Genomic DNA, 25,162 nt, shown 5'->3' with positions numbered 1-25,162 from the left:
CATAACTGGGAGGGAAAATAAATAATTAAAACCCACAGATTACGTGCCCAACGGTAACTCCCCCAGTGGAGAAGCAGCTCAGATGCCTGCACCCGCTGCTAGCAAGCAGGGGCTGTGCAGGGAGGTGCGGGCTGCATTGCTTAGAGTAAGGAAACTGAGCCCGAATGCCCCAAGGGCAATCTGAGGGAACTAATTTGGGCTAGCAAACCAGACTGTGGGATAGCTACCATGTGAAAAGCCCTAACCTAAGACACCGCCAGGCCACTCACAGAACAAAGCACTGAACAGAGCTAGCCTGCTGCAGGCCATGCCCCTCCGGTGACAGGCAGCCGGAGCCGGAAGGGGGCAATCGCAGCCTCAGAGAGACATTATCTACCAAACTGCAAGCAGGCTTCTTTGCTAACTAAGACTTCTTGGGGTTCCGGACGGTCAACATCCGCCTGAGAAGGTGCGCCAGTTGTACACCCAGAAAATCGAGTGGCAGGGACAGGGGAGGCAATAAGTCGCAGTGACCGTGCTTGCCAAACACATCACCTGAGCTGCTCGGACCTGGGAAGGGCACAAAACGCAGGCCCAACCGAGTCTGCACCTCTGAAGACTACCTGAGTACCTGAACCTGAGTGGCTTAGACCTGGCAGGTGCATGCAGCCCAGGGCCAGCCTCCGACGGTTCCCGGTGGAGCAACCTAGAGGCTGAGCAGTGTGGGCAGGGAGGGCACACACGCTGTGAGCGGGGGCAGGCCCAGTGTGGCTGAGACACTGTGAGCACATGCCAGTGTTATTTGCTTGCAGCATCCCTCCCTCCCCACAGCGAGATTGAACAAGTGAGCCTAAAAAAATGTCCGCCACCGCCCCCTTGTGTCAGGGCAGAAATCAGACACTGAAGAGACCACCAAACAGAAGAAGCTAAAACAGAGGGAGCTGCCTTGGAAGTGACAGGTGCAATAGATTAAAACCCTGTAGTTAGTACCCACTACATAGGAAGGGGCCTATAGATCTTGAGAAATATAAGCCAGACCAAGGAACTATCTGAAAATGAACTGACCCCATACTGCCCACAACACCAGAGAAAGTCCTAGATATATTTTTTACTATTTTTATTATCATTTTTAAAAAAATTTTTTTTTTAAATTTTAAGTCCTCTATTACTCCTTTAATTTTCACTTTTATAACCTACTATTATTTTGCATAAAAGAGACCCTATTTTTAAAATCAAACTTCATATATATATTTTTTATAATTTTTGTGACTTTGTTTATATTTTCTTTTCTTTAATATTGTATTTTTGAAAATCCAACCTCTACTCTAGATTTTTAATCTTTGCTTTTTGGTATTTGTTATCAATTTTGTACCTTTAAGAACCGAATCTTCAGTACCTATTTTTACTTGGGAGTGAGATTACTGACTTGACTGCTCTCTCCCACTTTGGACTCTCCTTTTTCTCCACCAGGTCGCCTCTATCTCCCTCTCCCCCTTCTCTTCTCTACCCAACTCTGTGAATCTCTTTGTGTGTTCCAGACGGTGGAGAACACTTAAGGAACTGATTACTGGCTGGATCTGTCTCTCTCCTTTTGATTCCCCCCTTTATCCTCCTGGCCATCTCTACCTCCTTCCTCCCTCTTCTCTTCTCTGTATAACTCTGTGAACATCTCTGAGTGGTCCAGACTGGAGCGCACATAAGGAAATGATTACTAGCCAGCTTACTGTCTCCTCTTTTGATTCTACCTCATCTCATTCGGGTAACCTCTAACTCCCTCCTCCCTCTTCTCTTCTCCATGTAACTGTGAACCTCTCTGGGTATCCCTCAATGTGGAGAAACTTTTCATCTTTAACTTAGATGTTTTATCACTGGTGTTGTATAGATGGAGAAGTCTTGAGACTACTGTAAAAATAAGACTGAAAACCAGAAGCAGGTGGCTTAAGTGCAAATCCTGAGAGCACCAGAGAACTCCTGACTACAGGGAACATTAATCAACAGGAGCTCATCAAATGCCTCCATACCTACCCTGAAACCAAGCACCACCCAAGGGCCAACAAGTTCCAGAACAAGACATACCAGGCAAATTCTCCAGCAACACAGGAACACAGCCCTGAGCTTCAATATACAGGCTGCCCAAAGTTACTCCAAACCCATTGACATCTCATAACTCATTACTAGACACTTCATTGTACTCCAGAGAGAAGAAATCCAGCTCCACCCACCAGAACACTGAAACAAGCTTCCCTAACCAGGAAATCTTGACAAGCCACCTGTACAACCCCACCCACAGTGAGGAAACTCCACAATAAAGAGAACTCCACAACTGCCAGAATACAGAAAGGCCACCCCAAACACAGCAATATAAACAAGATGAAGAGACAGAGGAATACCCAGCAGGTAAAGGAACAGGATAAATGCCCACCAAACCAAACAAAAGAGGAAGAGACAAGGAATCTACCTGATAAAGAATTCCAAATAATGATAGTGAAAATGATCCAAAATCTTGAAATAAAAATGGAATCACAGATAAATAGCCTGGAAACAAGGATTGAGAAGATGCAAGAAAGGTTTAATAAGGACCTAGAAGAAATAAAAAAGGGTCAATATATAATGAATAATGGAATAAATGAGACCAAAAACACTCTGGAGGCAACAAATAGTAGAATAACTATTTGCATTTGTGAAGATAGGATTAGTGAGGTAGAAGATAGAATGGTAGAAATAAATTAATCAGAGAGGAAAAAAGAAAAATGAATTAAAAGAAATGAGGGCAATCTCTGAGACCTCCAGGACAATATGAAATGCTCCAACATTCGAATCAAAGGAGTCCCAGAAGAAGACAAAAAGAAAGACCATGAGAAAATACTTGAGGAGATAATAGTTGAAAACTTCCCTAAAATGGGGAAGGAAATAATCACCCAAGTCCAAGAAACCCTGAGAGTCTCAAACAGGATAAACCCAAGGCTAAACACCCCAAGACACATATTAATCAAATTAACAAAGATCAAGCACAAAGAACAAATATTAAAAGCAGAAAGGGAAAAACAACAAATAACACACAAGGGGATTCCCATAAGGATAACAGCTGATCTTTCAATAGAAACTCTTCAGGCCAGGAGGGAATGGCAAGACATACTTAAAGTGATGAATGAAAATAACCTACAGCCCAGATTACTGCGCCCAGCAAGGATCTCATTCAAATATGAAGGAGAAATCAAAAGCTTTACAGACAAGCAAAAGCTGAGAGAATTCAGCACCACCAAACCAGCTCTCCAACAAATGCTAAAGGATCTTCTCTAGACAGGAAACACAGAAAGGGTGTATAAACTCACACCCAAAACAACACAGTAAATGGCAACGGAATCATTCTTATCAATAATTACCTTAAATGTAAATGGGTTGAATGCCCCAACCAAAAGACAAAGACTGGCTGAATGGATACAAAAACAAGACCCCTATATATGTTGTGTACAAGAGACCCACCTCAAAACAGGAGACACATACAGACTGAAAGTGAAGGGCTAGAAAAAGATATTCCACACAAACAGAAACCAAAAGAAAGGAGGAGTAGTAATACTCATATCAGATAAAATAGACTTTAAAACAAAGGCTGTGAAAGGAGACAAAGAAGGACACTACATAATGATCAAAGGATCAATCCAAGAAGAAGATATAACAATTATAAATATATATGCACCCAACATAGGAGCACCACAATATGTAAGACAAATGCTAACAAGTATGAAAGGGGAAATTAATAATAACACAATAATAGTGGGAGACTTTAATACTCCTCTAACACCAATGGATAGATCAACTAAACAGAAAATTCACAATGAAACACAAACTTTAAATGATACAATAGACCAGCTAGACCTAATTGATATCTATAGGACATTTAACCACCAAACAATGAATTTCACCCTTTTCTCAAGTGCACACAGAACCTTCTCCAGGATAGATCACATCCTGGGACATAAATCTAGCCTTAGTAAATTCAAAAAAAACTGAAATCATTCCAAGCATCTTTTCTGACCACAATGCAGTAAGATTAGATCTCAATTACAGGAGAAAAACTATTAAAAATTCCAACATATGGAGGCTGAACAACATACTGCTGAATAACCAAGAAATCACAGAAGAAATCAAAAAAGAAATAAAAATATGCATAGAAACGAATGAAAATGAAAACACAACAACCCAAAACCTGTGGGATATTGTAAAAGCAGTGCTAAGGGGAAAGTTCATAGCAATACAGGCATACCTCAAGAAATAAGAAAAAAGTCAAATAAATAACCTAACTCTACACCTAAAGCAACTAGAAAAGGAAGAAATGAAGAACCCCAGGGTTAGTAGAAGGAAAGAAATCTTAAAAATTGGGGCAGAAATAAATGCAAAACAAACAAAAGAGACCATAGCAAAAATCAACAAAGCCAAAAGCTGGTTCTTTGAGAAGATAAATAAAATTGACAAACCATTAGCCAGACTCATCAAGAAACAAAGGGAGAAAAATCAAATCAATAAAATTAGAAACGAAAATGGAGAGATCACAACAGACAACACAGCAATACAAAGGATCATAAGAGACTACTATCGGCAATTATATGCCAATAAAATGGACAACGTGGAAGAAATGGACAAATTCTTAGAAAAGTACAACTTTCCAAAACTGAACCAGGAAGAAATAGAAAATCTTAACAGACCCATCACAAGCACAGAAATTGAAACTGTAATCAGAAATCTTCCAGCAAACAAAAGCCCAGGTCCAGACGGCTTCACAGCTGAATTCTACCAAAAATTTAGAGAAGAGCTAACACCTATCCTACTCAAACTGTTCCAGAAAATTGCAGAGGAAGGTAAACTTCCAAACTCATTCTATGAGGCCACCATCACCCTAATACCAAAACCTGACAAAGATGCCACAAAAAAAGAAAACTACAGGCTAATATCACTGATGAACATAGATGCAAAAATCCTTAACAAAATTCTAGCAAACAGAATCCAACAACACATTAAAAAGCTTATACACCATGACCAAGTGGGTTTTATCCCAGGGATGCAGGATTCTTCAATATCTGCAGATCAATCAATGTAATACACCACATTAACAAATTAAAAAATAAAAGCCATATGATTATCTCAATAGATGCAGAGAAAACCTTTGACAAAATTCAACATCCATTTATGATAAAAACTCTCCAGAAAGCAGGAATAGAAGGAACATACCTCAACATAATAAAAGCTATATATGACAAACCCACAGCAAACATTATCCTCAATGGTGAAAAATTAAAATCATTTCCCCTAAAGTCAGGAATAAGACAAGGGTGCCCACTTTCACCACTACTATTCAACATAGTTTTGGAAGTTTTGGCCACAGCAATCAGAGCGGAAAAAGAAATTAAAGGAATCGAAATTGGAAAAGAAGAAGTAAAACTCTCACTGTTTGCAGATGACATGATCCTCTACACAGAAAATCCTAAAGACTCCACCAGAAAATTACTAGAGCTAATCAATGCATATAGTAAAGTTGCAGGATATAAAATCAACACACAGAAATCCCTTGCATTCCTATACACTAATAATGAGAAAATGGAAAGAGAAATTAAGGAAACAATTCCATTCACCATTGCAACAAAAAGAATAAAACACTTAGGGATATATCTACCTAAAGAAACTAAAGACCTTTATATAGAAAACTATACAACACTGGTGAAAGAAATCAAAGAGAACACTAATAGATGGAGAAATATACCATGTTCATGGATTGGAAGAATCAATATAGTGAAAATTAGTGTGCTACCCAAAGCAATCTATAGATTCAATGCAATCCCTATCAAACTACCAATGGTATCTTTCACAGAGCTAAAACAAATAATTTCACAATTTGTATGGAAGTACAAAAAACCTCAAATAGCCAAAGCAATTTTGAGAAAGAAGAATGGAACTGGAGGAATCAACCTGCCTGACCTCAGGCTCTACTACAAAGCCACAGTCATCAAGACAGTATGGTACTGGCTCAAAGACAGAAATATAGATCAATGGAACAAAATTGAAAGCCCAGAGATAAATCCACGCACCTATGGACACCTTATCTTTGACAAAGGAGGCAAGAATATACAATGGATTAAAGACAATCTCTTTAACAAGTGGTGCTGGGAAAACTGGTCAACCACTTGTAAAAGAATGTAACTAGAACGCTTTCTAACACCATACACAAAAATAAACTAAAAAATGGATTAAAGATCTAAATGTAAGACCAGAAACTATAAAACTCTTAGAGGAGAACATAGGCAAAACACTCTCTGACATACATCACAGCAGGATCCTCTATAACCCACCTCCCAGGATATTGGAAATAAAAGCAAAAATAAACAAATGGAACCTAATTAAACTTAAAAGCTTCCGCACAACAAAGGAAAGCAAGGTGAAAAGACAGCCTTCAGAATGGGAGAAAATAATAGCAAATGAAGCAACTGACAAAGAATTAACCTCAAAAATATACAAGCAACACCTACAGCTCAATTCCAGAAAAATAAACGACCCAATCAAAAAATGGGCCAAAGAACTAGATAGACAGTTCTCCAGAGAAGACATACAGATGGTTAACAAACACATGAAAAGATGCTCAACATCATTCATTATCAGAGAAATGCAAATCAAAACCACAATGAGGTACTATTTCACGCCAGTCAGAATGGCTGCTATCCAAAAGTCTATAAGCAATAAATGCTGGAGAGGGTGTGGAGAAAAGGGAACCCTCTTACACTGTTGGTGGGAATGCAAACTAGTACGGCTACTATGGAGAACAGTGTGGAGATTCCTTAAAAAACTGGAAATAGACCTGCCTTATGACCCAGCAATCCCACTGCTGGGCATACACATAGAGGAAACCAGAATTGAAAGAGATATGTGTACCCCAATGTTCATCACAGCACTGTTTATAATAGCCAGGACATGGAAACAACCTAGATGTCCATCAGTGGATGAATGGATAAGAAAGCTGTGGTACATATACAAATGGAGTATTACTCAGCCATTAAAAAGGATACATTTGAATCAGTTCTAATGAGGTGGATGAAACTGGAGCCTGTTATACAGAGTGAAATAAGCCAGAAAGAAAACACCAATATAGTATACTAACACATATATATGGAATTTAGAAAGATGGTAACAATAACCCTGTATGCGAGACAGCAAAAGAGACACAGATATATAGAACAATCTTTTGGACTCTGTGGGAGAGGGAGAGGGTGGGATGATTTGGGGGAATGGCAAGGAAACATGTATAATATCATATAAGAAACAAATCGCCAGTCCAGGTTTGATACAGGATCCTTGGGGCTGGTGCACTGGGATGACCCAGAGGGATGGTATGGGGAGGGAGATGCGAGGGAGGTTCAGGATGGGGAACACATGTACACCCGTGGTGGATTCATGTTGATGTGTGGCAGAACCAATACAATATTGTAAAGTAATTAGCCTCCAATTAAAATAAATAAATTAAAAACAAATAAGTAAACAGTGCTGTGATGCACATTGGGGTACACATCCTTTATATTTAATAAGTAAATAAATAAAATTTAAAAAAAGGAAATGAAGACTAAAACTCATCAGATAACATGATCATGTATACAGGGAATCCAAAGGACACCACTAAAAACCTATTAGAAAAAATAAAGAAGTTCAGCAGGGTTTCAAGATATGAGATCAAAATACAAAATCAATTGTATTTCTATACATTGCAATAAATAAAATGAAAGTGACATTAAGAAAACAATTCCACTTATGGTAACATCAAAAAGAATAAATAAGTAGGAATAAAATAAAAGATATGTAAAATTTACACTCTGAAAACCACAAAACCTTGTTGAACTAAATTAAAGAAGATGTAAATGAAAACATTCCATGTTTATAAATCAGAACATTTTCGTTGTTAAGATGGCACATCAACAGATATAAGACTTTCCCTATCAGAACCTTAGCTGGCCTCTTTGAAGAAACTGACTAAATTCATATGAAATTGCAAGGGGCTCATAGAAGACAAAATATTCCTGAAAAAAATAATAAAGTTATAAGACACACCTTTCCTGATTTTAAGACTTACCTTAAAGCTACATTAATCAAGGCAATGTGGTACTGGCCTAAGGATGAACACGTAGATTCATGGAATAGAATTTTGAGTCCAGAAATAAACCCACATGGCTATGGTCAACTGAACAGTGAAAATGTTTCCAAGACCATTTAATGGAGACAAAATAGGCTTTTCAACAAGTGGTGCTGAGACAACTGGATAGCTATAAGCATATTACACCAGGGGTATTTATTTAAGTAATAACTGAAATCTGTACCTTTTGACTACCATCATCCAATTCTCCTATCTCCCAAACCCTGTCTCTGGAAACCAAAAATCTGACATTGTTTTTCAGTGAATTTGGATTCCTTTTTTTGATTCATCATGTAAGTATTTGCCTTTCTCTGTCTGACTTATCTCACTGAGCATAATGCCCTCTGCTGAGATCCAGCCACATTGCTGCAAATGGCAGGATTTCCTTCCTTTTAATGGCTGAATAGTATTCTGGTGTGTGTGTGTGTGTACACCACATTTTCCAAATCCACTTATCCATCGATGGACACTTAGTTGTAAAAACCATTGAACTGTACATTTTAAGTGGATGAATTGATGGTATGTGAATTATATCTCAATAAACCTCTGAAAAAGAAGGAAGGAAGGGAGAAAGAAAGAATGAGAGGGAAGGAGGGATGGAGGGAGGAATACAGAAAAAGAAACATAGTAGGACACTTACCTATTGAGAGAAGGAATGGATCAAGGATACTAAATCTTAAGAGCTTCTGGACATTCTCCACAAAGGGATCTTGTGGGTTGCCGAGGGAATCAATATTCACTCCAAATGATGTGCTAGTAATCACATCCATGCTGTAGGCCCCAAAGATGCTGAGTAGAGAAAGACAGACACAGTTAAAATCAGGACCAGCTGACTATCCATATCCAACACAGTCAACAAGAAAATCATATAAAATCAGATGCCCGGGCAAGACAGGGCAAGAGCCACACTCTCTGAGAACCACCTGCTGGATCACGGAAGACTGTCTGCTACTATCACTCACTCCTGAGGTGTGAATGACACAACTGCCCCTGTGGTGGGGGGATGGGGACACTAAGGCAAGTGAGACCCCCCCACCGCCAAACTCAAGGAGCTCAGTCATAGAAGGACAGAACCCATAATCAGACAAAGGACAGTAGTGTGCTTTGACTATGGGCAATAAAAGGTGTATGAGGACTGTGTCTGAGCAGAGCAAAGGGAGTGAATTCACTCTTCCTAGGGAGTCAAGAAAGGGGACATTGATCTGGGTCTCAGCTCACCACAGAACCTGTGCTCAGAGCTGATTCCCTTTTAGAGCAAAACCAGAGTTGATATACAATATCACATTAGTTTCAGGTGTAGAAGAGCGATTTTAAATACTTCATTTAAAGTTATTATTAAATATTGGCTACATTCCTGTTATGTACAATCTATCCTTGTAGCACAATTATGTTATACATTGTCGTTTGTGCCTTTTAATCCTCTATCCTATCGTGCACTCCCCTTTCTACTCCCCACTGATGACCATCAGTTTGTTTTCTACATCTGTGAGTCTGTTTTGGTTTTATATATTGATATTTATTCATTTTATTTTTAGATTCTACATATACATGATAACATGCAATACTTTTCATTCTCTAACTTATTTCACTTAGCATAATACCCTCTAGGTCCATGTATGTTATTGTAAACGGTAGAATTTCATTCTTTTTTATGACTCAGTAATATTTCTTGAGTTTGAGTGAACTCTGGGAGTTGGTGATGGACAGGGAGGCCTGGTGTGCTGCAATTCATGGGGTTGCAAAGAGTCAGACACAACTGAGCAACTGAACTGAACTGAACTGAACTGACTATTTCTTGTGTGTGTGTGTGTGTGTGCACGTGTATACTTGTACATGTGCCACATCTTCTTCATCCATTCATCTGTTGGTGGATACTTAGGTTGTTTCCGTATCTTAGCTATCGTAAATAATGCTGATGTAAACACGTACATTTTCAAATTCGTGTATTCATGTTCATTGGAATTCCACCCAGGGTGGAATTGCTGTATCATATGAAAGTTCTTGGGCTTCCCAGGCCTCTGAGTAGTAAGGAATCTGCCTGCAATGCAGGAGATTTGGGTTTGATCCCTGGATCAGGAAGATCCCCTGGAGAAGGAAATGGCTACCCACTCTAGTACTCTTGCCTGGGAAATCCCATGGACAGAGGAGCCTGGTGGACTACAGTCCATGGGGTTGAGAAGAGTTGGACATGACTGAGCAACTGAGCACACACAGAACAGTTGTCTTTTTAGTTTTTGGAGAAACCTCCATATGTTTCCCCAGTGGCTACATCAATTTACATGTCTACTGACCTTATACCAGGGTTCCCTTTTCTCCACATCCTCACCAACATTTGCTATTTGTAAACTTTCTAATGATAGTAATTCTTACAGGTGGTGGGTGATTTTGTGATTTTGGTTTCCATTTCTCTGATAATATGCAATGTTGAGCATCTTTTCAACTGTATATCTTCCATGGAAGAAATATCTATTAAGATCTTCTGCTCATTTTTCATTGGGTTGTTTGTTTTTCAGATTTTGAGTTGTATGAGACATTTATATATTTTTGATATTAACCTCTTATCATATCATTTGCAAATATTTTCTCCCATCCATTCACCAGGTTGTCTTTTCATCTTATTAATAATTTACTTTGTTGTGCAAAAGATTTTTAAGTTTAACTGGGCACCATTTGTTTATTTTGCTCTTGTTTTCTTTGCCTTAAGAGTCAAATCTAAAAATGTACAGTCATGATTTATGTCAAACAGCATTCATCCACCCTATTGTTTCTTCCATGTTTTTATGGTTTCCAGTCATACAGTCAGGTTTTTAATCCATTTTGAGTTTGTTTTTGTGTAGAGTGTGAGAAAATGTTCTAATTTCATTCTTTTGCATGTAGCTGTCCAGTTTTCCCAACACACTTATTGAAAAGACTGTCTTTAATCCATTGTTTATTCTTGCCTCCTTTATCATAGATTAATTGACTATAAGTGTACAGGTTTATTTTGGGGCTCTAAATTTTATTCAGTTGATCTTTGTGTCTGTTTTTGTGCCCATACTCTCTCTCTTTTTTAATCCATACTTTATTTTTTTAATTTAAATTTATTTATTTTAATTGGAGGCTAATTACTTTACAATATTGTATTGGTTCTGCCACACATCAACATGAATCTGCCACGGGTGTACACATGTTCCCCATCCTGAACCCCCTCCCACCTCCCTCCCCATACCATCCCTCTGGGTCATCCCAGTGTACCAGCCCCAAGGATCCTGTATCAAACCTGGACTGGTGATTTGTTTCTTATATGATACACATGTTTCCATGCCATTCCCCCAAATCATCCCACCTTCTCCCTCTCCCACAGAGTCCAAAAGACTGTTCTATACATCTGTGTCTCTTTTGCTGTCTCGCATACAGGTTCATGTTCATCGCAGCACTGTTTATAAAAGCCCATACTCTTTAAAATCATGAACAAGACAAGGATGCCCACTCTCACCCCTTCTATTCAATGTAGTGTTGGAAGTCCTAGCCACACGAATCAGACAAGAAAAAGAAAAAAAAGGCATCCAAATTGGAAGGGAACATGTAAAACTATCACTATTTGCAGATGAAATAATACTTTTACATAGAAACTTCTACCAAAAAACTAGAATAAATGAATTCAGTAAAGTGGCAGGTACATGGTTAATATGCAGATATCTGTTGCCTTTCTATACAATAATAAAGAACTACCAGAAAGAGAAGATGATAAAACAATCCTGTTAAAATCACATAAAAAAGAATAAAATACCTAGGAATAAACTTAACCAGGGAGGTGAAAGACCTATACTATGAAATCTATAAAACAATGAAGGAAATTGAAGATGACACAAAGAAATGGAAAGATATCTCCTGTACGTGGAAAGGAATAATTAATGTTGCTAAAATGTCCATATTACCCAAACCAATCTGTAGATCTAATGCAATCCCTATCAAAATGCCCGTGTTACTTTTCACAGAACTAGAACAAATAATCCTCAAATTTATATGGAACCATATAAGACCATAAATAGCCAAAGCAATCTTGAAAAAAACAACAGAGATGGAGGCATCATGCTCCCTGACTTAAGACCAAACTGTGTATTTTTGTTTCCCAGAATATCCAAGGTGACAGTTAAGTAGATAAATTAACCCTGGCTCACATACACAGAAGATACCTTCTGATATTTTCATGAGCCACCACTCATTCTCGGGTGGCCAGTCAGAGTTGTAAACCATATACTTACTCCTGTCTGGTCACTAGAGTAACTCAGCAGTAGGAATTTGGCTCCAAGGCACGAAACACAAGGGTCTCCATGGAGCTCACAGGACCAGCAGCTTCACCCCTACTTACTCTTTCATGTTGACAGACGTGCCTTTCTCTGCTTCCTTCCTCAGGTTCCTCACCAACACATCTCCATACTTCCCAATGATAGGGAACATCTAGACACAAAACACAACAGCACTGGAAGTTAAATGTGGAGACTCAAGCTTTAGAAGAACCTGGTTTTCACGGGCATGGAGGCATAAGTGACATTTTATTACGAATCTGATGATGTCTCTTTTAGGATATGAAGATAAAAACCATTTTAGGAAACTCAAATTTGGCACACCACTCCTTGGACAGGGACTATGAATTTATTTTCTACCTTATTCTTTAAGTTGCTCATGGAAAACCCTCTTCTTTTACCTCTTTGAGCTTCCCACTGGTGAAGGTTGGAGACAGCAATGTCCGTATTCTCTTCCATTGTTCATCCTCAGCCACAGTGATGGCATTTTTCATAATTCCCAATGGACCAAAAACCTAGAGTTGAAAGCAAAACACATTTTACCCTACCTAAGTTTTAACCCTGGGATTTCTTTGGAAGGAATGATGCTAAAACTGAAGCTCCAGTACTTTGGCCACCTCATGCGAAGAGGTGACTCATTGGAAAAGACTCTGATGCTGGGAGGGATTGGGGGCAGGAGAAGAAGGGGATGACAGAGGATGAGATGGCTGGATGGCATCACTGACTCGATGGACATGAATCTGAGTGAACTCCAGGAGTTGGTGATGGACAGGGAGGCCTGGCGTGCTGCAGTTCATGGGTTTGCAAAGAGTCGGACACGACTGAGTGACTGAACTGAACTGAACTGAAGCTTTGGAAGTCTCAACAGTTGTGGAAAATGTGTTAATAATTTGGGGACAATGCATTCAATAAATCTTTAGTGACTATCTACATAGTACCAGGCCCTATGCTAGATGCACAATAAACATTTATCCTGAGTCTCTAGGTTCCTGCGAAGGTGGTAGACATTTGGCCACTTCATGTGGTTTCCAGCCTTCATATTCCAATCTCCTTTTATTTATTTATTTTCTTTCTTTTTTTTAATTTTTATTTTTACTTTAGTTTGCTTTACGATACTGTATTGGTTTTGCCATACATTGACATGAATCAGCCACAAATGTACATGAGTTTAAACGCAAATGACCCATGTAGTGCAGAAAGGGTTCTTCCAGGGGGATAGAAGGGAATAAGGTCTACTTCATCTTCCTGGGCTATGCAGAGAAGGGATTGGTGACAGCCAGCCATATACCCTTGGCAGACTGCATTTTGCCTCAGATTACTTCTGTATTTACATATATTTACAGGCTGACCAACTTGAAAAGGAATGTGCTGATATGGTGGGGGTTTTTTAGTACTACCTACACAAAAGATTAGGAATCTACTTGCTATTCTGAAAAAATTACGCAGGGATATGGAAAATATTTTCCCCTACATTTCCCCCCAAGGAATAGAAGGGTAAAGAAGATAACTCTATTTCTCATCTTGGAACAGGCTTATGAAGCCAACCTGTTTTAAAATTTTCTCAATCTTTCAAATTTATACTTTGTTTTAAAATGGATACCTCCAACCCTCGTTTTTGACAAAGCTCACAAACAAGAAAGACAAATTTCCTTAGCTCGATAAAGAGCATCTACAAAAAAACCCTACAGCTAACATCACTTTAATGATGAAATACTAAGGTGACATCACCAAGATGGCAGAGTAGGAGACTACAGCCTTTGTTGTCTCACAATTGGACAGCTCGCAGTAAATGAAATTCGGCCTAAAAGGTGTCAGCAATATAACAGACCACACTTGAAAATAACTTGCAGAAAGAGTAAGGAGAATAGTTACATTTTGTTTGCATCATCCCTTCCCCTAGGCCAGCACTGCTCAGCATCAACAAGGAAGTCCCCAGCCTGAGACATTTTCCCTTGCTGGAAAAAAAAAAAAAAAAAAACTAAAAGAGACATGAAGAGTGACCAGTTTCTCCAGACTTTCAGAACATTGCACAAATGACCTGCTTTGCTTTCACCCCACCCAGAGACGAGCAGAGCTGAGACAACCAGAGACAACTAGAAACGAAGAAGGGCAAGGACTACCAGTGTCAACCACGCAGCAGGAGTGACTATGGTTCTCTGACCACACTTGAAAATAACTTGCAGAAAGAGTAAGGAGAATAGTTACATTTTGTTTGCATCATCCCTTCCCCTAGGCCAGCACTGCTCAGCATCAACAAGGAAGTCCCCAGCCTGAGACATTTTCCCTTGCTGGAAAAAAAAAAAAAAAAAAACTAAAAGAGACATGAAGAGTGACCAGTTTCTCCAGACTTTCAGAACATTGCACAAATGACCTGCTTTGCTTTCACCCCACCCAGAGACGAGCAGAGCTGAGACAACCAGAGACAACTAGAAACGAAGAAGGGCAAGGACTACCAGTGTCAACCACGCAGCAGGAGTGACTATGGTTCCCAGAAACTTTGCTATGACGAAACCAACTGCCAGCATAGTCATTGGAAAACCTCTGAAAATTTTGGTGCTGATCGCTTCCCAGGGTTCTACCTTAGCAGACTCTGATTTCCTGAGTCCTGTCTTCCCCCTCAACTTCAACAGAGCTGCTCCAGCCACTGATGCCCTGAGACTCAGGATCCACACCGGCTGCCAGCCCCAATCTTTTGGGCTGGGCATGTGAAAAAACCCCATCCCAGACCCCTGCAGCTGCTCAGGTGTTTATACTACACCAGTGGAAAGCAGTAGGTATTATGTGCTTTTGTAGCTACACACACACACACCTACCTGTCTATATCTGCATCTATCTGTCATTGGTCTATATCATCTGGCCTGCTATCATCTATCTACACAGAAAAGCATGGATTTACATGGATAGTTCAGTCAGTGACTTCACGGGGTTTAGTCTAGTTTCTCAGTCTCTGAACCTATGACTTTTTCTCCAACAGTGAAAATGCTGGCTCCCATCATCCTTTCTGTATTACTTGATCAATCCCCCTTTATGGACCCAATCCATGAACCATCCCTTTCCACTCATGATGCCCCCTCACCCTACAGGCCACTCCCACAAGTAAGCATTTTGGGTTCCCTCACCCATGCCTGGCTGCCATCCCTGTGGACACCCTCCCCTCCCTGCTCAGTCTCTGACTTGGAGCCACTGTCCTCCTTCTCTGGCTCCACCCTGACATGTGGGGCTGCCCACCTTCTGTGGTCCACCTTCGGGTTTAGGACTGGACTGTCCAGGAAGAGATGGCAGGCAGGGGAAGGAGAGGGGAGGGAAGGGACAGGAAAGGGAAAGGAAGAGCCATGTGCAGCTTCTGATCCCACTGAAACTGACCAGTGCCTGTAGCCTTTCTCCCAATCAACTGATCAATCAGCCACCTTTAATTTCACATTCATGGTGTTAAGGCAGTTGCATGAACCCTACTCTACTGCCTCCAGCCCCACTAGAGCTGCCCAGTTAGTGCCACTGCTGATGCTATAAAACCCAGGGTCCACACCAGGAGCCAATCTTTTTTGATGCGCATGTGCAAAACACCATCAGAGGCCCCTGCAGATGCTCAGATGCCTAAAGCCAGTCCTTACTACTGTCACTCGACTGCACTGACACACCTGCCCACAGCTAACCTCTGCAGCCACACACCTGCACACTGCCAGGCTCAAGCCTGAGCACAACAATGAAGACCCAGGGAAGCAAAAAATAAAATAAATAAATTACTTTTAATGGATAGTCTTTCCATAAATGGTGCTGGAGCAAATCAAACATTTAGATGCAAAAGAAAAAAAAAGGACAACCTCATACATTACACAAAACCTAAGATAAAATGGATCATAGACTTAAATGTAAAACATAAAATGATTTAATGTTTAGGAAAAAATAAGAGATAATCTTCAGGGCCTGGGGCTAGGTCAAGATATTTTGGACTTGACAACAAAGGCAAAATCCATAAAAGAGAAAATTGATAAATCATTTATCAAAATTTAAAAAGCAATGTTTGCTAAAGACCTTGATAACAGGAAAAAGCAAGCTACAAGCCATGACTATAAAATACCCTGTATGCGAGACAGCAAAAGAGACACAGATGTCTAGAGTGGACTTTTGGACTCTGAGGGAGAGGGAAAGGGTGGGATGATTTGGGAGAATGGCATTGAAACATGTATACTATCATGTAAGAAATGAATCGCCAGTCTATGTTTGATACAGGATACAGGATGCTTGGGGCTGGTGCACAGGGATGATCCAGAGAGATGATATGGGGTGGGAGGTGGGAGGGGGGTTCATGTTTGGGAACTCATGTACACCCGTGGTGGATTCATGTCAATGTATGGCAAAATCAATACAGTATTGTAAAGTAAAATAAAGTAAAAATAAAAATTAAAAAAAAAAGAAAAGAATAGCAAGAGGGAGTCTTGTAGGGATGGAACAGTTCTATACATTGATTGTCGTGGTAACTACGCAAATCTACATCTAGGACACATTTCCGTAGAGCAAAACATACACAAATGAGTGAACATGAAACTGATGAAGTCAGAATAAGCTCCATGAATAGTATGAATGTCAATTTTCTGCTTTGAAATTATATTTTAATTAATTGATGTATTAATTGTTGGAGAAATCAGGACAAAAGTTACATGACATGCAGTCTCTTTGTATTTTTCTCTTTTGACAACAGCCTATGAATTTATAATATATTGCAAAATGCATATCTAAGAAACAAATAAATTTTAAATTAAAATAAAAATGGATGCCTACCCTCCGGTTTGTGAAGACAGAATAACATTCTTTCACTAGTACTGTTTTGATCACGTCTGGATCTGTGATAACCAACAGAGGTTGTTTACCTTCAAAAATCCTGTATAGGAAAAACAGAGTTTATTAAACTTAATGAGCCATTTTGCAGGTGAAACCACACCTGGAAGTCCAGATCTCCATCCTAACATTACGTCATCTATCCTTCTAAGTGAAGTGAAGTGAAGTGAACTGAAGTCGCTCAGTCGTGTCCAACTCTTTGCGACCCTGTGAACTGTAGCCGGCCAGGCTCCTCCGTCCATGGGATTCTCCAGGCAAGAATACTGGAGCGGGTTGCCATTTCCTTCTCCAGGGGATCTTCCTGATCCAGGGATCGAACCCGGATCTCCCTCATTGCAGGCGGATGCTTTAACCTCTGAGCCACCAGGGAAACCCATAAGGGCATAGTTAAAACTACCATGAAAACATTGTTGGGCATAGTTAAAACTACCATGAAAACATTGTTAATTGTAGGTTGTAGGGACATGGGTATTTCCTATACCATTCTCCATTCTCCATAATATTTATAGGTTTAATATATTTCATTATTGAAAAGGAAGTTATTTTAGTAAATAGTTGAAGTAAATTATTTGAAAATTAAAAAATAATTAAGGAGAGTCAATCTACTTAGTCATTTTTGAAGATACACCCAAAGCATGAAAATGCATATAATATTAGATGAAAACTGTTGACACATTGATTATAAATATGTAACAAAGTATCTGCAAATGGAGGGAGATTTGGAATGCTCTACAAGTGACAGTGGGATTATGAAAGTTTTCTTGCCCTATTGTCTAAAATTTGTTTGCTAGTTTATAATTTTAAGGAAATATTTTAAATAATGAGCTATCCTTGGTAGCATCAAGTTTAGGGTAATTTGAACAAAAGGAAAAAGAGAAAAAAACTTTCAGAGGAGTCTATTTCATTCATTTTCTAAATATTTTCTTTCATTACATGGGTCCTGTGGGCCTTGGGCTCCATGTAGGTGACATCCATCACCAGCTCGGCAGGCCCACGTCTGACCCACCTCTCACACAAAGCTGACTCCTCAGATGTGACACATCGCCGTTTGACCTCATCTCCTGACTGTCAGGATGCCCGTCCATGGGAATGGGCCACTGGCATGAGATTTACTTTGAGTTATTTACACTGTCTTCTGACATTTTGGTTTCACTGTCAATCACTTGCAATGGCTATAGCGAATTGGAAGATTTTCTCCATGTTCCCTATTCCTCCTTTAACTCCACAGAAGACTTTCAAATGGTTTTGTGATTACATGTAAAGACTGCAGAGAAACACTGCACTTACTTCTGCCCATTTCCAAAAGTTGTTCTAAAACTCAGAGGGTGTAAGTGGGTGTCAAGAGCACTTAGTGCTGAAGCAGTGATAGGAGGGATTGAGGAGGCACTTAATCTGCTCTTCCACCTGACTGACCATATTACTTGGATGATTCCCTTCTTCCCATCACAGTTTTGCAACAACACTTGGGTGGAGAAGAGATAATGGTTTGGGGTGACCCTTTATATTCATGATGTCACTCCAGCCTTAATAATTTCTCTCACTACCAGTTACAATTCAGATTTTTGAACCCTTCTCAGATCATACTGATTTGCTGTACTGATGAGTGGGGTCAAAGTCTGTATTTATAACAAGCTCTCCCAGGTGGTCTTCATTCATGTCCAACATGAGAATCATTTTCTAAAGAGAGACCTGGGATCCACCATGAAAACGTGACTCCATCCAGAGCTCATAGGTACTAAATGTTGGAGGGGCAGTTGGAGCTGGGCCAGTAGTGTCCTAGGGCTATATATTCTTTCCACTCAACCAGGTTGAGTTTTCGGGCCATAACAACTTGGCAGGGTCCTATGGTTTCTGAGGATCTGATAAGAGAAGATGAAGAGGTCTGGACAGGTAGGGCCTCTGCCATTTGCTTTTGGCAAAGAAGCACCACATGACACCTCTCACTCTGTTCTCATTAAACCTCCAATAGCTCCTAAAGCCCACCTGACACACTCGGGTTAGATATATATACCCTACATCTCCTCAAAGTCAGAGAAAAACAGTAGATAAAACAATTATTGAATACAATTCTATCAGAAAATCTTACCTGAAAATTAAAAAAAACAAAAACTTTGTATGTGTAGAGAAAGTAAAAAACTGAGCAGAAACGATTTCCAATTATGTTTACCTATAACCCTCATCTCTTTTCCCAAAGGACATATTAAAGCCAAAATTTAAATAAAGGACTTTGGGTTTTAATTAGAAGAGAATCATGTGATCATACCGGATGGGGGGGGTTTAGCCCTTATTTTACAAACCCATAGGAGTACTCATAGAGCCGCCTCATTTTTCTGGAGCAGGAATAAATGTCATTAGACAGATTTGCTTATGCATGTGTGCAAGTATATCCATGAAATAAATTCTCAGCAATGGAATAACTAGGTCAAAAGAGAAGTGCAGGCTTCCAGTTCAGGATGGTGGAGTAGAAGGACGTGTGCTTATCTCCTCCTGCGAGAGCACCAAGTCTGCAGTTAGCTGTTGGAAAATCATTGACAGGAGGATACTGGGACCCACCAAAAAAACAAAAACAAAAACAAAAACCCACATCCAAAGACAAAAAAGAAGCCACAGCGAGAAGGTAGGAGGGGCACAATTACAATAAAATCAAATCCTGTACCTGCCAGGTGGGTGACCCACAGACAGGAGAACAGTAATACCAAAGAAGTTTTCACACTGTTGCCAAGGTTCTGAACCCAACATCAGGCTTCCCAGCCTGGGGATCTGACAAAGGGACTGGGAATCCCCAGGGAATCTGGCCTGGAGTGCTAGTGAGATTTGATCATAGGACTTCCAGAGGACCAGGAGACACAGAGACTCCAGTTTTGGAGGGCACAAACAAAATTTTGTGCTCATCAAGACCCAGAGAGAAGCAGTGACCCTACAGGAGACTGAACCAAAACTATCTGCTAGTGTCGGAGGGCTTCCTGTGGAGGAGTGGGTTAGCAGGGGCTCACCACAGGGACGGGGGCACTGGAAGTTCCCCTTTGGCATAAACCCTCTTCAGTTCAGTCGCTCAGTCATGTCTGACTCTTTGTGACCCCATGAATCGCAGCACGCCAGGCCTCCCTGTCCATCACCAACTCCTGGAGTTCACTCAGACTCACATCCATTGAGTCCACGATGCCATCCAGCCATCTCATCCTCGGTCATCCCCTTCTCCTCCTGCCCCCAATCCCTCCCAGCATCAGAGTCTTTTCCAATGAGTCAGCCCTTCGCATGAGGTGGCCAAAGTACTGGAGTTTGAGCTTTAGCATCATTCCTTCCAAAGAAATCCCAGGGCTGATCTCCTTTAGAATGGACTGGTTGGATCTCCTCGCAGTCCAAGGGACTCTCAAGAGTCTTCTCCAACACCACAGTTCAAAAGCATCAATTCTTTGGCGCTCAGCTTTCTTCACAGTCCAACTCTCACATCCATACATGACCACCGGAAAAACCATAGCCTTGACTAGACAGATCTTTGTTGGCAAAGTAATGTCTCTGCTTTTCAATATGCTGTCTAGGTTGGTCATAACTTTTCTTCCAAGGAGTAAGAGTCTTTTAATTTCATGGCTGCAATCACCATCTGCAGTGATCTTGGAGCCCCCCAAAATAAAGTCTGACACTGTTTCCACTGTTTCCCCAGCTATTTCCCATGAAGTGATGGGACCAGATGCCATGATCTTCGTTTTCTGAATGTTGAGCTTTAGGCCAACTTTTTCCACTCTCCTCTTGCACTTTCATCAAGAGGTTTTTTAGTTCCTCTTCACTTTTTACCATAAGGGTGGTGTCATCTGCATATCTGAGATTATTGATATTTCTTCCAGCAATCTTGATTCCAGCTTGTGCTTCTTCCAGCCCATCCTTTCTCATGATGTACTCTGCACAGAAGTTAAATAAGCAGGGTGACAATATACAGCCTTGACGTACTCTTTTTCCTATTTGGAACCAGTCTGTTGTCCATGTCCAGTTCTAACTGTTGCTTCCTGACCTGCATATAGGTTTCTCAAGAGGCAGGTCAGGTGGTCTGGTATTCCCATCTCTTTCAGAATTTTCCGCAGTTTATTGTGATCCACACAGTCAAAGGCTTTGGCATAGTCAATAAAGCAGAAATAGATGTTTTTCTGGAACTCTCTTGTTTTTTCCATGATCCAGCAGATGTTGGCAATTTGATCTCTGGTTCTTCTGCCTTTTCTAAAACCAGCTTGAATATCTGGAAGTTCATGGTTCACGTATTGCTGAAGCCTGGCTTGGAGAATTTTGAACATTACTAGCATGTGAGATGAGTGCAATTGTGCAGTAGTTTGAGCATTCTTTGACATTGCCTTTCTTTGGGACTGGGATGAAAACTGACCTTTTCCAGTCCTGTGGGCACTGCTGAGTTTTCCAAATTTTCTGGCAAATTGAGTGCAGCACTTTCACAGCATCATCTTTCAGAATTTGAAATAGCTCAACTGCAATTCCATCACCTCCACTAACTTTGTTCATAGTCATGATTTTTAAGGCCCACTTGACTTCACATTCCAGGATGTCTGGCTCTAGGTGAGTGATCATACCATCGTGATTATCTTGGTCATGAAGATCTTTTTTTTACAGTTATTCTGTGTATTCTTGCCACCTCTTCTTAATATTTTCTGCTTCTTTTAGGTCCATACCATTTCTGTCCTTTATCGAGCCCATCTTTGCATGAAATGTTCCCTTGGTATCTCTAATTTCCTTGAAGAGATCTCTAGTCTTTCCTATTCTGTTGGTTTCTCTATTTCTTTGCATTGATAGCTGAGGAAGGCTTTCTTATCTCTTCTTGCTATTCTTTGGAACTCTGCATTCAGATGCTTATATCTTTCCTTTTCTCCTTTGCTTTTCGCTTCTCTTCTTTTCACAGCTATATGTAAGGCTTCCTCAGATAGCCATTTTGCTTTTTCGCATTTCTTTTCCATGGGGATGATCTTGACCCCTGTCTCCGGGTACAATGTCATGAACCTCCATCCATAGTTCATCAGGTACTCTATCAGATCTAGTCCCTTAAATCTATTTCTCTCTTCCACTGTATAATCATAAGGGATTTGATTTAGGTCATACCTGAATGGTCTAGTGGTTTTCTCTACTTTCTTCAATTTAAGTCTGAATTTGGCAATAAGTTCATGATCTTAGCCACAGTCAGCTCTGTGGGGTCACCATTAACCCTACCATAGAGCCTGTAGACCCCAGGGCTGGGTCACCTCAAACCAAACAACCACCTGAGCAAGGCCTTGCCCACCAGAGAAAGACCCAGTTTTTCCCACTGCCAGTCCCTCCCATGAAGAAGCTTACACAAGCCTCTTGGCCTCAGCCATCAGAGGGAAGACAGAAGCAAGAAGCACAATGCAGCAGCTAAAACAAAAACCATATTATAGAAAGTTAATCATGATGTGAAAAGATGCTCAGTATCACTCATTATTAGAGAAATGCCAATCAAAACTACAATGAGATATCACCTCACACAGGTCAGAATGGCCCTCATCAAAAAGTCTTCAAACAACAAATGCTGGAGATGGTGTGGAGAAAGGGGAACACTCTCGCACTGTTGGTGGGAATGTAAATTGATACAGCCACTATGAAAGACAGTATGGAGATTCCTTTAAAAGCTAGGAATAAAACATGACCCAGCAATCTCACTCCTAGGCATATACCCTGAGGAAACCAAAATTGAAAAAGACACATGTATCTCATTGTTCATTGCAGCACTATATACAATATTTAGAACATGGAAGCAACCTAGATGTCCATAGACAGATGATTGGATAAAGAAGTTGTGGTACATATACACAATGGAATATTACTCGGCCATAAAAAGGAATGCCTTTGAGTCAGATGTAATGAGGTGGTTGAACTAGAATTTATCATACAGAGTGAAGTAAGTCAGAAAGAGAAAGGGAAATATCGTACACTAATGCATATATACGGAATCTAGAAAAATGATACTGAAGAATTTATTCACAGGGCAGCAATGGAAACAGATATGGAGAATAGACTTATGGACATGGGGAAAGAGGAGGAGAGGGTGAGATGTATGAAAAGAGTAACATGGAAACTTACATGCCACATGTAAAATAGATGGCCAACAGGAATTTTCTATATGGCTCAGGAAACTCAAATAGGGTCTCTGTATCAATCTAAAGGGGTGGGATGGGGAGGGAAATGGGAGAGGGGTTCAGGAGAGAGGGGATATATGTATGCTGCTGCTGCTGCTAAGTTGCGTCAATTGTGTCTGACTCTGTGTGACCCCATAGACGGCAGCCCACCAGGCTCCTCTGTCCCTATAATTCTCCAGGTAAGATCACTGGAGTGGGTTGCCATTTCCTTCTCCAATGCATGAAAGTGAAAAGTGAAAGTGAAGTCGTTCAGTCGTGTCCGACTCTTAGAGACCCCATACTTATGGCTAATTCATGTTGAGGTTTGACAGAAAACAACAAAATTCTGTAAAGCAATTATCCTTCAATAGAAAAAAAATTTTTAAATTAATTTAACTGGGAGTCCAGGACAGCTATGCTACTGAACTTGCCTAAGGAATCACCACCAAGGATGCTACCAGGGAAGGCATAATGCTAAATAACCTCTGGAACTGCAGACATCCATCCGTATTGCTACTCAGGACAGAGCCAGAGCCTCTGACATCTTGCCATGGAGACTGAGAGCATGCTCACAGCTGCTGTGTGCACAGTGACTGTCTGCATCTGTGTTGAGCTGCTGGGAAGCTATTGGAGTGACTGATGCCATGATTTCTTGTACTAGTGCTGCCTCAACAGATAGCTAGTTGTCTGTGCTTGTCTTTCTCAATTATTGTTCCCTGAGACTCTACCAGGAGCAAATAAAAAGTGATTCTCCCTTTCTTCAAAAGAAAGAAAGAAAGAAAGTTAATCATGGATAAAGATGGCGGAGGAATAGGACGGGAAGACCACTTTCTCCCTCACAAATTCCTCAAAAGAACATTTCAACGCCGAGCAAACTCCACAAAACAACTTCTGTAGGCTGGCAGAGGACATCAGGCAACCAGAAAAGCAGACCATTGTCTTCAAAAACAGGTAGGAAAAAATATAAAAGACGAAAAAGGAGACAAAGGAGGTGGGGAGGGAGCTCCGTCCCGGGAAGGGAAGCCCGTCCCGGGAAGGGAATTTTAAGAAGAGAGGTTTCCAAACACCAGGAAACACTCTCCCTGCCGAGTCTGTGGCGAGTCTTGGAAACACAGAGGGCAACATAACAGGAAGGAAAAATAAAGAAATAATTAAAACCAAGAGATTACAAGCCCAACAGTAACTCCCCCAGCGGAAAAGCAGCACAGACGCCTGCGTCCGCCATTGGGAAGTGGGGGCATGGCAGAGACGCGCAGGAGGCGCGGGCTGCAGTGCTTTGTAAGAATCGGGCAGGAACGCCCCACGCGCAACCAGAACGATCTAACTTGGGCTAGCTAACCAGACTGTGGGATAGCTATCGCATGAAAAGCTCGAACATAAGACACCGCCAGGACCGAGCACAGAACAAAGGACGGAACAGAAAAAGCCGGCTGCAGACCATCTCCCGCTGGGGACAGGCAGCCAGAGCCGTAAGGACTGGAAAGGGGCAATTGCAGACCCGGAGAGACTTTACTTACCTAACTGCAAGCAGGCTTCTTTGCTAAGACTTCTGGGGGTGCTGGACAGTCACAATCTGCCTCACAGGGGACGCCAGCGGTCCACCCAGAAAGCTGAGCAGCAGCGGCAGAAAAGGTGACAAGCCGCGGCGATCGCGCTCGCCCAACTCCTGAGCTACTCGGACCTGGGAAGGGCACAAAGTGCAGTCCCAGCCGAATCTGTGCCTCTGAGGGCTGCCTGAGCGCCAAACCTGAGCGGCTTGGACCGGGGAA

At 40.9% G+C, this 25,162-nt stretch overlaps 2 protein-coding genes across 2 annotated transcripts in view; one reads left to right on the top strand and one right to left on the bottom strand.

Annotated features, from left to right (window-relative positions):
- ZNF3 (zinc finger protein 3) overlaps positions 1 to 25,162 on the top strand; it is a 527,297-nt gene that overhangs the window by 230,949 nt on the left and 271,186 nt on the right. The window lies entirely within an intron of this gene.
- LOC138076617 (cytochrome P450 3A24-like) overlaps positions 1 to 25,162 on the bottom strand; it is a 67,488-nt gene that overhangs the window by 22,426 nt on the left and 19,900 nt on the right. Inside the window, exons 4-7 of the mRNA XM_068968867.1 lie at positions 17,212 to 17,311; positions 12,834 to 12,947; positions 12,498 to 12,586; positions 8,787 to 8,935 (exon numbers count right to left, since the gene is read on the bottom strand). Of these exons, the coding sequence (XP_068824968.1) occupies positions 8,787 to 8,935; positions 12,498 to 12,586; positions 12,834 to 12,947; positions 17,212 to 17,311 (452 nt within the window). The remainder of the gene's footprint in view (positions 1 to 8,786; positions 8,936 to 12,497; positions 12,587 to 12,833; positions 12,948 to 17,211; positions 17,312 to 25,162) is intronic.

Source organism: Capricornis sumatraensis, chromosome 3 (genome assembly GCF_032405125.1).
Source record: "Capricornis sumatraensis isolate serow.1 chromosome 3, serow.2, whole genome shotgun sequence".
Lineage (NCBI taxonomy): Eukaryota > Metazoa > Chordata > Mammalia > Artiodactyla > Bovidae > Capricornis > Capricornis sumatraensis.
The sequence above is the reverse complement of the archived record's forward strand: the minus strand, read 5'-3'. Positions and strand labels throughout refer to the sequence as shown.